The 12883-nt window shown below is 32.0% G+C and overlaps 1 protein-coding gene across 1 annotated transcript in view; it reads right to left on the reverse strand.

Annotated features, from left to right (window-relative positions):
- LOC127731208 (integrin alpha-8-like) overlaps window positions 1-12883 on the reverse strand; it is a 40883-nt gene that overhangs the window by 19181 nt on the left and 8819 nt on the right. Inside the window, exons 4-13 of the mRNA XM_052240162.1 lie at window positions 11766-11948; window positions 11228-11273; window positions 9491-9589; window positions 8901-9014; window positions 5387-5445; window positions 4255-4410; window positions 3821-3932; window positions 3314-3493; window positions 1463-1678; window positions 629-792 (exon numbers count right to left, since the gene is read on the reverse strand). Coding sequence (XP_052096122.1) covers window positions 629-792; window positions 1463-1678; window positions 3314-3493; window positions 3821-3932; window positions 4255-4410; window positions 5387-5445; window positions 8901-9014; window positions 9491-9589; window positions 11228-11273; window positions 11766-11948 — 1329 coding nt within the window. The remainder of the gene's footprint in view (window positions 1-628; window positions 793-1462; window positions 1679-3313; window positions 3494-3820; window positions 3933-4254; window positions 4411-5386; window positions 5446-8900; window positions 9015-9490; window positions 9590-11227; window positions 11274-11765; window positions 11949-12883) is intronic.

Genomic DNA, 12883 nt, shown 5'->3' on the forward strand with positions numbered 1-12883 from the left:
CCTTTTTTTCTCAGATATTAAAGATATTTCATTAACATTTCCTATATATCCATTATCGTTCCCCTGACATTGCTAATAGTTTGGACATGTACTTAATTTTGATGCTTGTTACTGGAAATAATTTGTGAACAACATGACGCGTGATATACATACCGTGCTGAAGATACGAACCCTGCGTTACTTCGTTTGGGTGTTCATGCGATTTCGTTTTTACTCCTATCTAAGCCGATTTACATCCATTCTTATTTAATAAATAGGTAAAATAAGTTCATACCAAATTCATTTCTACAGTAAGTTAAGTAGTGTTTTAAATACTTCCTTAATAAGTAATGTTGTAATTTTTGTTTTATATATTCGTAATGGATATATGAGTTTAGATCAGCGGTAAATTATTATTATTATTAATCATTGAGCTGCTGTTTACAGTGAAATAGCTTTAAAAATGTCTGCCTTTAATTCAGTATTATTCTCCTGCTAAGTTAACTGCAAGAAAAATAGAAGACCCGACGTATTTCTACTTAGATTTTCTATATAACTTATATCAAATTGGATGTTTCCGTCCCAATCCAATATACTTTGTGCAAAGAATCCTGTTTAAAAGACGCATAAATAAACTGTGAATACGTACAGTTACTCGAATATGAACCATATCACAAACTTGGCCACCTTTTGTGATGATTAATTTTTGTCTGTATAATTCTCTTACTGCCGTTGAATTGTGAACAATAAGAACTCTGTTGGATTTCCTTTGTTTTGTTCTGTCTGTATCAGCATGCAGATGATAATTCACCTCTGTAATTGTATATTATAAATGACGATTAAATTTCGTTTAAGCAGCCCATCTCCACCAAGCCCCCCAAAGCGATTATTACTCCCATTTACTTCTTAAATCGCATTTTATAAAAGGCAAAATTTTACTTTCTGCAGGAATTTTTATCACCAAGTCTAAACTTGCACTAAATGTAAATTTCTGTCGGACCTAAATACATATCTGTCATTTTTCTTGATTAAATTACATTTCTTGCACTGTACATGTGTTAATACGGTGTCAATACCACTTCTAATGGACTATTAGTCTCCGAGGGTATCATCAGCTTAGTAGTCTGTTCCTCGGTACTCCCATGATTTATAAAAACTTTCTTTAATTCTCCTGTGATATATTTAGAAATAATCACGAAAGTAAGGTTCTTATTCCCGAAGGCAAAGTTGACTTTAGATGGATTTGGATATTATTTTTTATGTCACTTTAAAAAGTGACGAACGCCAAACATTTATAAACTAAGTCAACAGTACTTCACCGATGTTTCAAATCTAATAATGAGTTGTTTTCATTACTTAAATTGTGTGAAAATTGAGCGTGAGACTTCGTTTTAAGCCCTATATATTCAACTTCCCTAAATACTACACAATTTAGACCTTATACATTTAACTCACCTGTTTATTCCATAAAAGACATACATACCTATTTTATCAACTGAATCCAATTTTGTTCCATTGAATGAAAAACATAGGGTTACAGATGTACAAGGTTCCACGCTAGTCCCATCAGAGCAATCGAGTGCACTAGAATTAAGTGGAATTGGAGAAGGTAATATCTGCATACGGGGTGTGACGACTACAACTGGTCTAGACCGGAATAATATCATTTTATTGGCAATTGGCGAACCTATTGTAAAGTCTGTAAATAAAATAACATAATTACATTCGATTGTGACATCACCAAATGAGACCCATCACCAAATGAGACCCGTCATCGAATGAGACCATCACCGAATTTTGTTCATACCATGAGCAGCACGACGTACCAGTAGTTGAGCAGGATATGCTTACCATACCGGAACAACTGCGATCAACCCCATATTTTGGTAGTGTACGTGTTGCTCAGTCTTAAGTTTTCTATGCATTGTATTGTGGACTTGTTTGTCTTTTTGTCGATTTTGATTTTTTTGAAAATTTTAGGAATTTGGGGTTCTCAATGCTCTTCTACCTCGTACCTCGTACTATTTGGCCTTTTTAATTATTTTTATTCGAGCGTCACTGATGAGTTTTTTCAAGACGAAACGCGCGTCTGGCGTACAAAATTTCAATCTTTGTATCTAAGATGAGTTTATTTACAACCACTGGGTTGATGCCACTGCTGGTGGAGTTTTTGTACCCGAGGGTATCACCAGCAGTCAGCACTTCTGTGTTGACATGAATTGTCATTGATATGGTCATTATTATAAATTTACAATTTACAAAACTTTGGATTTCCGAAATACTAAGGATTTTCTACCCTAGGATTAGATTAACTTAGCTGTATTTGGCAAAACTTTTAGGATTCTTTGGTCCTCAATGCCCTTCAACTTCGTACTTCATACTTTATTTGGCCTTTTTAACTTTTTAAATTTTGAATAGAGCGTCACTGATGAGTCTTTTGTAGGCGAAACGCGCGTCTGGTGTACAGAGTTTCAATCCTTGTATCTATGATGAGTTTATTGTCAATTTATTTCGATTTAAGGTTTTGAATGTCTTACAAAAAATTATGATTTTCATTTTTTTCTGTTATTTTATTCCAGAAGTCTTTTACAAATTCACAATCGTTGAAAAAATGAAAAAATGTTGATAATCATTCCCTTTTTATATTCCTTCTCTTTAATTTGATATTCATTTTAGATTGTCTTTTAGAACGTACTTTTAGTTTACTTTACCGTGATAAGGTTTCGAGGTTCTATATCGTTGTTTTATTTATAGGTAAGTATAATGTGATAAGGTTTCGAGGTTCTATATCGTTGTTTTATTTATAGGTAAGTATAATGTAATAAGGTTTCGAGGTTCTATATCGTTGTTTTATTTATAGGTAAGTATAATGTGATAAGGTTTCGAGGTTCTATATCGTTGTTTTATTTATAGGTAAGTATAATGTAATAAGGTTTCGATGTTCTATATCGTTCTTTTATTTATAGGTAAGTATAATGTGATAAGGTTTCGAGGTTCTATATCGTTGTTTTATTTATAGGTAAGTATAATGTAATAAGGTTTCGAGGTTCTATATCATCGTTGTTTTATTTATAGGTAAGTATAATGTAATAAGGTTTCGAGGTTCTAGATCGTTGTTTTATTTATAGGTAAGTATAATGTGATAAGGTTTCGAGGTTCTATATCGTTGTTTTATTTATAGGTAAGTATAATGTGATAAGGTTTCGAGGTTCTATATCGTTGTTTTATTTATAGGTAAGTATAATGTAATAAGGTTTTAGGTAAGTATAATGTAATAAGTTTATAGGTAAGTATAATGTAATAAGGTTTCAAGGTTCTATTTACCACAACTTACCTGAATATAAGTTTGAATCCATATCATGCGAGTTGCTTATAAACAAACCAAAATTCTTCATTCCGGAATCAATATTTTTTCCGTATATTTTCTGTGAATATTTCATCTTGACTTCACCAGATTTTCCGCTGTATATGTAGACTACACCAGATGCCTCGTATGGAGCAGCTATTGCTATATCTTTTCAATATAAGAAAAAAATGTACACAAAATATGCATGTTGGAATTTAAACTCTCTTACGTTAAATGGAGTACTTTCCTTTCAAGAGAACTGTTTTTTAATTACATTTTAACGGAGTTCACAGTACCCTATTCTTAGTTGCAGAATTCTTTGCTGGTCTTCGTTCGTTTGATTAGCTTCGACTAATCGTTTTCCAATGAATTAATGACAGAGAAAATTCCTTCCATAATCATCAATTTATTACAGTATTTTTTTCAGTATCGTTTGTTGAATGTAATCGTTAAAAAACAGCCATAAATAAATACTGGTTTTCAGTCATAACCTACCATCCACACCATCTGCATTTATATCACCAAGATTTACCATGGAAGTTCCAAATCTACCACCAGGGATATTGTCACCAGACAGTGTAGCATTTATTGGATTCAAAATGTCCATCTGAAAGTAATTCAGTTAATTTTTCTATCATATTGCATTTAGATAATGTAGGTATTAAATTTTAACATTTTGATAATCTTATTCAAGTAGAACTATTGATAAAAACAAATATTTAAATTATTAAAAAATTTGGAACTAATAAAAACTCTTCTGGAATATCCATTAGTTCTTCCTGTTTTGTTTAGATATGTGTGACTGTCCATAGCTATTTTCATGTTATATTCCAGTATTTTTGTATAATCAATTTCGTCTTTATTTCATTTTGATTTCATTGAAGATGTACAAAAGCGATTTCGTATATAAAATGAAGATGTCCACCTACATTTCCAGTTCCAAGGAAGATATACACCGCTCCAGTGTCAGCAGTAGCTACAGGATTCCGTTCTAAATACTGAAATGGTGCTGCGACCATTATGTCATCCTTCCCATCTCCATTATAATCACAGACAATAACATTGTATCCAAACCCTGAACCTATCTGTCAATATCAGTTCACAAAAATAAACAATGTTATAAATTTGAACATAAATTGAACAGAGAGACTTATAAATTTTCCCCTTTAATATAAATTTTAATTTTGCAAAGATCAGAATTTGAAGCTTTTAAATAGATAGTATTTTTAAAATGAGATGTAAGCCGTTATTTTGGTTTTGTTTTCGTCTCTTTATTTTTATTGTCATATGGATTTTAGACTTTTGACATATGTTTTAAAAAATGAAAAAATAGATAAGTACAGTGTAAAAGATATTAATATTAAAAACTAATAAGTTTTATACTATGGCTACCAGTCCCAATTATAAACGAATACATCCACCCCCTTTTCTGTATGCACAAGACAATATTACTTTTAACTAAATAACTGCTAAAATAAGATAAAGATAAGAGCTCAATGTTTTATATAATGTTAAAATATTATCGTAAATCTCATCGACAAATGGTATATATTATTTGATTTCTTTAGGGAAAACATCTATTGTTTTTATTCAAATCTCCATGGTAACGACATACCCCTTTTGGCCTCAGGGTCAAATCCGCCCATCACCCCCTAAAGGGAAAAGAAATACTGTGAACCAACTTATGTTTGTGGATATTATATTTCGCGATTATTCCTTGCTAGCAGAATGCGCGCAAATTTATTTTTGTAATTTTATACTTTCGTTGTATTTGATTTATATATAATAAGGAAGACCAAGTTTGACATATTCGTGTTTATTTATAATCGAGTTATTTTTCTACTAGCGAAAGTCGCGAAGTTGGTTTACAGTATCGTTTTAAACTAACTAAATATCTGCTTTATCATGTAAAATATTTTTATTTAAAAAATATTTTGACATGAATACACAAAAGAAATTAGAAAGTGCAATTATTTTGGTTCATACAGTACGTTGTAAAGACATATATTTTTCTGTGGCATTTTTAACAATCTGCTTTCTACTTTTAACTTCAAATTTTACCTGTTTTCCAAAGAATTGCTTTGAAATGTCCATGTTCAAGTCAAATCCACATACTAACACTACCTGAAATTTTAAACTTCAAAAAATATAATTATCTTTAAAATTTTCCCTCTTTATTATATATGTGAACTTCCACATGTCCTTATAATACCGTACTGTAAAACAAAATTCAATTATAAATATGTAAATCAATTCGGGTTCTGCATTTGTCGAAAATGAGAGCAAACATTTATACAAAAAAAAGTGCTGATTTTTGCGCAAATTTGTAATGATAATTTTACTTATAAGCAAACAATCAAAACATTTCCTTGAAGATCTTTCTCTCTTTAAAAAGAGTAATATTTTTTTTTACTATGATAATTGATTTATTGGTCTAGAGTAATTAAAAAGAGTAATTCATAGCGGTCAAAACTGTACATAAGTAAAATGGAACAAATCATAACGCCTTGTATTTGGAGTTGATATCGATTCGCGTATTTACAGTTTTAATCCCAATTAAAAGGTTTCATAAAATGTAATAAAAAAGAGGCGAAAGATACCAAAGAGACATTCAAACTCATAAGTCGAAAATGAACTGACAATGCCATGGCTATAAAAGTCAAACAGACAACATAGAAAACTAAAGACTGAGCAACACGAACCCCACCAAAAACTGGAGGTGATCTCAGGTGCTCCAGAAGGGTAAGCAGATCCTGCTCCACATGTGGCATTCGACGCGTTGTTCATGTAAGTACAAACCAGGTGATAAGTCTAATTCGGTAGGTCACATTCGTGGAAAAGGGGACGGGATTGTAGTTACGACAATTGGAATATATTCGTTGTCATCTGTGAAACAGATATTCCATAACGGTCAACCAACTCGTGATGGGGTCCGTAAAATTTACGAAGGAACGATTTCAGCTTCACCACTTGAAACTCTAGGTTTAAAAGCTTCCTTTTGAGCAGCAACCTTCTATCAAGGAAATAATGATAGGAAATACAAGCCCTGGAATATCGTATCAACTGGGAGATATGTACTCCGTATGCAGGTGCTGCTGGAATGTTGCTAAATAGAAATGAAAAGTTCACAATTGGGAAGCTGAAATCATCTCTTTTGTTGTCTTCAACCGACCCTCATAGTCAATTTCTAGATTTAAGTCAAGATACGAGGCAGACTTAACTTTATCTTTTATATCCTTTATCTCAAGTTCGATGGGATAGATGTATTGAAATTCTGTACTTATCTTTATTTGGAGCTTTCCACACATCATGTTTTCTGCACTGTTTATGGGGAGTCTGTATGAAGTCTACTCAGAAGTACAGTTGTCGATATTATATTTAGGTAGGTATGGTTTCAGACTATTTACATATCTGTCTATTGTAATGTCTATGTAATGCAGTGTAGGATTTGTTTAAGTTTGTGTTTGCTTATTGACTTGTAGTGTAACTTGGTTAAGGATTAACTTGGATGAGTCTACTAATGTCTATTTATAAATAAGCAATTGTGATGTACTAGTTTTTACAATGATCATGATTAGTATATATATATATATATATATATATATATATATATAAGACAGATTCTCACCATAATCTAAAACTTCAAGCTATATCTATAAGTGACTTTATCGCCTTATACACGTAAAAATAGGTTTTTTTTCTTCTAAATATAGGTAAAATTGGGAGAAATGAATGGGGATGATAGATTCACAACGACTAGTTTCTTTTTATTTAAGTGTAAAATCAATTTGTCTATAAAAAAATATATTATTGTGGTCGACAGGACATCATCACTGCAAACAAAATTTCGTCTAAACGAAACTGTTTAGTATCTAATTAAGTCAATCTTAAAATATATGTCATCTGAATAGATATAAGAAGATGTGGTATGAGTGCCAATGAGACAACTCTCCATCCAAGTCACAATTTGTAAAAGTAAACCATTATATGTCAAAGTACGGCCTTCAACACGGAGCCTTGGCTCACACCCAACAGCAAGCTAAAAATGGCCCAAAAAATGACTAGTGTAAAACCATTCAAACAGGAAAACCAACGGTCTAATCTATATAAAAAACGAGAAACGAGAAAACACTTATGAACCACATCAACAAACGACAACCACTGAACATCAGGTTCCTAACTTAGGACAGGTGCAAACAAATGCAGCGGGTTTAAAAGTTTTAATAGGCGCCAATCTTCACCCTACCCGAAACAATAGTGTAACATCACAACATAGAAAGACACACTATAAAATATCAATTGAAATGGCTTAACTCAATCAAAAGACATATTAACAAAAACAAGTGAACATACACTGAACGAATAAATTTAATCTATGATACAATGTAAATACAAAATTAATAAAACAAGGGGGTTAGATATAAAACAATATAAGAAAGAGAACCATAACATTGGACAAAATGCCGCCAAATGAAATAACGTACACAGGTAAATAAAATAATTTTGTTGTAAGGTATACATGGAGTACGGAAATAATTTTTACAAAATAAATAATTTAGTTGTTCCTAGTACAAGAACAAAAGTGAAAATTGATCGTCATGCTAAACACTTATCAAAGGTGGTATATATTAAAAATAGTGAGACTAGATATAACACTGAATAAGTAAACAATAAATAACAAAAATACATTACAAAAGTATCAACAGGTCAAATTAACACGAAAGTACGATTTGAGAGTACTCGCAGTTACTGAAAGCTAGTTAAAAGCCAAAAACAATTAATAATAAAAAAAATCATGCATCAATGACTAAAATCAACTAAAACACAACCCAGTGATTTAGTGTTTTAACGTCATGGACAGTCAAAGAAGACATGACTTGTGCAATGCCAAAATAAAAGTATCGACAGACAGTAGGATAGTTAGGAGTTAACCTGTTAAAAAATACGAATAATGTAATACATAGATAGAGTAATCTCTTATATAGAAAATGAACGTGGATGTGTATTTATACATCCCAAAAAAACTTTTGAAAAGAATACAAATTTAGTTCTGTTTTAATTTGCTGATGACAAAATTGATATGTGTGCCAATGAACTCCATTTTGTGGTAGATAGAAGGACTCTTCTTTATGCATATCAAATTTCAATTCTGTTCATTACATTTTCAAATCAGATAAAGGACACAAGGTTTGTGCGGAAGCTAGTTGTATTCAAACCCATTACTTCTCCTGGGCATGGCTGTCCAACAGTTATCTACCGGGCATGCCCATCAATATGATCAGAATGTACGTACCGAACTCACATGACTATCTGTACCAATGAAGAAACTTTGCATGCCCATCAATCTGATCAGAATGTACCTACCGAACTAACATGATTATCTGTACCACTGACGAAACTTGGCATGCCCATCAAAGTGAATAGAATGCACCTACCGAGTCCACATGACTGTCTGTACCAATGACGAAACTTGGCATGCCCATCAATAAATGCTCAGATTGTACTAACCGAGCCCACGCGACCATCTATACCACTTGCAACACTGGGCATGCTCACCAATCTAATCAGAATATACCTACCGAGCCCACATGACCATCTGTACTACTTGCAAAACTTGGCATGCCCATCAATATGTGATCATTATTACAGCTGAATAACCCAGAAAAATGTCCTACAGCTATTGAATATCCTGAAATTATATAGTTTATAATTACGCACAAAGGCAATGTATGTTCGCTTTTTGAATAAGAACAAACCATTTCTCTTAGATATTTTATTTAATTAACTGCTAGAAAATGAGAATAATGTATAGAAAAAACATTTGGAGCCTATGCTTTAAAATAGTAGAAGCGGTATATGATTTCAAATGAGACAACTATCTCTTAAGACCAAAGAACAACGATGTAATCATATAATTTGTAATTCTGTTAATACACTTATCATACACTTTATTAAAGACGTATTAAATGTACTTTATTTCAGTGTACAAACCACTAAGTTCCGGAATAATTTTCATTTTTGTATATTAGTACTGTATTCATTTATTTGTCTTACAACCTTATACGGAAATATTTGCATGACAACTAACTGTTCCCATCATTTTTCACAATCAACCATTTAATTCAGTTTACATTAGTTGCAATAAGTTAGTTTATATATAAATACCCATATAAGACTGCTGTTCAAAAGATTTAGTGTCTTGACCATCCTCTGCTTTGTAGATGTGATACCCAGACTGGCTTACGTTGAAACTCACATATCCACCTTTAAGGAAAAGAAAAAAGACGGTGATAGAGCAAAATAATCCAGATGAATGTCAATTAGTTAAAAGAACGTCCGTTTGTCGCGATAGTATTACGTACAAATAGAAGACAAGGTTAGATTTTATTGAAATAGTAAAATGACATGAACACTTGGTCAAAACGAAATATGAATTATAAATTTGTTGACATTACCTAGGATAAGTCATTGTTTAACCATTGTCGTGACGTCAGCCTATTCATTTACCGTGGATTCTTTTTCTCGAATCAACGCTTCCTAAATCTGTCGCTTAAATGGACTTACCAAATTATATTCAATTGTTTCCTTTGTGTGCCTAATTTCATTAAGTTTGAACTGGCCAATTTACTGATTTCTGTTCACCGATGGAATTAATTTCAAAACTTACCTTTATTTTTTGGAATTTATATATGCCTTTACTGGGAAACGAATCCCTCATTGAAATCTGTTGTGTGTGACTGACATCAACGAAACCTCTCGGCTAGCATGGGTTGCAATTGTCTAGTTTATGTATATAAATGAACATATGATACACATCGGTACAACGGACACACAGGGCTTGTACCGTTATGTATACATAATAAACAATCGTATAGTGATAAGTTGGTAGAGCAATGTTTAGATAATAGAAAAACAAAGGATAGTGGGTATCCATAGATAAATGAATTGATTATCAAGAGAAAAAAAAGATGGATGAGTTGAAGAGTCAAGTTAGAAGTAGGAATTTGTCGGTTTAGGTTCGAATCCCTGTTTTCTCTTTGTTGTCCCTTTTCTTTAGTTTGTCCGTTTTTCTTATGTTGAATGTCATTATTGATCTTTTTGTAATAAAAGCGGGTTTTCTCGTTTATTTTTGGATTATTATTGGCTGTTTCACGTATTTCAAAAGAAAATGATTACATTCAATTTGTCATTTTTTTTTTATAAATATAGTATAATTTCATCTGTTTTGAAACATATCTTTACAAATGTATATTCGCAAATCCCTATGCTAGTAAATCGTGATGTGCATAGAGTTAGGTTTCTTGCTAGAAATTTCGGTAACATACATATTATATATACTTAGAAATTAGATCAAAAGTTTAAATAATAGACACAATGGATAAGTCTTGGATCGGTTAAAAGAAACCATTCACCGTCCGGGTTCATGGTTTCTTTTTAACGAACCAACGCTTATCCATCGTATCTATATTTTAGATTTCACCATAATCGTCTGATCTGTAATTTTACTTATTGTGTCCTGTTCCCGATTGTGACATTTTGACTGAATGTGAATTCGCATGACGGGTGATGTATGCATAGCAGGAAATTACCACGATAACTTACCTTGTCATGCTCCTTTAGGAGCTCATGCGATTCCCTCAATTTTGGTTCGTTACCTTGATTTATTGCTTCTTGAAGGATTGAAGAGATTTGAAAATTAGAAACTACTTTCGCCTTAATTAACCGTTCCAGAGTAATGGCACTTAAATTTTGGAACAATTAAAAATGTTGTGGTTTCCGGGGAAAATATAATCTTTCGGTTGCTGCGGGCGGGGTATCTGTGATCACTTAATCATCTCTAGTTTTCTTTTTCATTCATTCCTGATATGCACTAAAGATAATTGTTTTTATCAGTTTTCTTACCTTTATCATTCATTCCTGGAGCACCTAAGATAGCCACAGGTCTCTTCTGAAATATCCAGTGAACTATATTGTTTCGTATCATAATTCACACTTGCAAAGCCGGCATTATAAATTAATTTCTTATATAATACTAGTATGTTATTTCTTGGGAATTAGTAATTAGTCGTTCTTCCCATTCAAGCAATATAATAGAGTTCAAGTTTCTACTACTAGTAATTAAAAATCGGAAATGCTTATGGTGTACTACCTGCATAACACGAGATCTCAGGAATTTTTTCCGCAGTATACCTTGTATAAGATAAACCCCCTACCAGAGAGGGACCTGTTGTAAAAGACTCCGTTACTCTTATTTTTTTGCCCTTTTAATAAGTATGGCTGTTACCTTTATCAATAAGTCTATAAATCGACTAAACACGATTTTTAAAGACAAGTGTTGATTACTTTTGCTTTGTGTTCAATATAATCATAAAGGTATGTATATATACTATAAAAAGTAAAATAACAAAAATACCGAACTCCAAGGTGACGTAATACTAACCTTAGATCTGGCAATGCTAAATCCGATCATACCAAATGCAGCAATATAGCCATTTCTAGAATACAAATCACTAGAAGTGAATGGGAACCCACGATTGGTATCCACGTTTGTTCTCTTGATCACGTGACAACGACCAACAGTATATTCGACAAAGCCGGGAAATTTCCATAGATGAGCACAAACCTGCAATATTTTTTAATATCAAAAGAAATAACATAAAATAAGATGGAACGGTGTAAATTTCAACATGTTTAAAGATGAAGACACGAGGTGGGACGTTTTTATAGAAAACTATATATCAAACGTATAAAAGAAAATGATGAAAGTTCTTACCATAGTTAGTTGCAACTTGAGAACCATATATGTAGTTCTTGTTTATATGTGAGATGAAGAAACTCTGCTACTATCCGTTCCCAGTTTTATGTTTCTCTACACTATACCTAATCTAACGCGAAAGAACCACTGCCAGTGTTCAGTTGTTTATGTTGTAAGAGTTGCCATTATTTTATTATCCTTATGATGCTTTATTTTTTAGTTTGGATGTTAGATTCGAATATAAAAGAGATTTTGTTTTCAACTAGTTTTTTATCTAGACGTTCATGTGCTTGTTTAGATTACGTTCATTGCAAAATATTGACACCCAATTTTCTTGAGCTTTCGCTGAACTTTTAAAAAATATTGAAATATTTAAATAGTGTTTATTAGTAAAGTGTTCTGTGAATGGTATCAACTTGTCACTGTAACACACTGTCCTTGACAATAATTCATTGTGATTTCTGTACAGGACAATATTTCACAATGAAATACTGTCCATAAAAATATGTCCTTATCATAGAATCCTTCTCCATGAAATTGTGAAATTGTTTCTGGAACCTTTGAAAGGAATGTGTATAACTATGAAATGCTGCATCAAATAATTCATCTAACAATACACAAGCATGAAGCATTCAAACACATTTTTATACTGAAAATATTTTGTAAGGGAAGTATTTAAAATATTAAACAACGGTATACTTTATCATAAGCTAATTCAAATTTGCATTAATAAATGATTAAAGTCAAATATTTTTATTGTACATTATTATACGGTTTTGATATAAGTAAAGTTCTGACAATCA

This window comes from Mytilus californianus, unplaced genomic scaffold (assembly GCF_021869535.1).
Source record: "Mytilus californianus isolate M0D057914Y unplaced genomic scaffold, xbMytCali1.0.p SCAF_2, whole genome shotgun sequence".
NCBI classification, from domain to species: domain Eukaryota; kingdom Metazoa; phylum Mollusca; class Bivalvia; order Mytilida; family Mytilidae; genus Mytilus; species Mytilus californianus.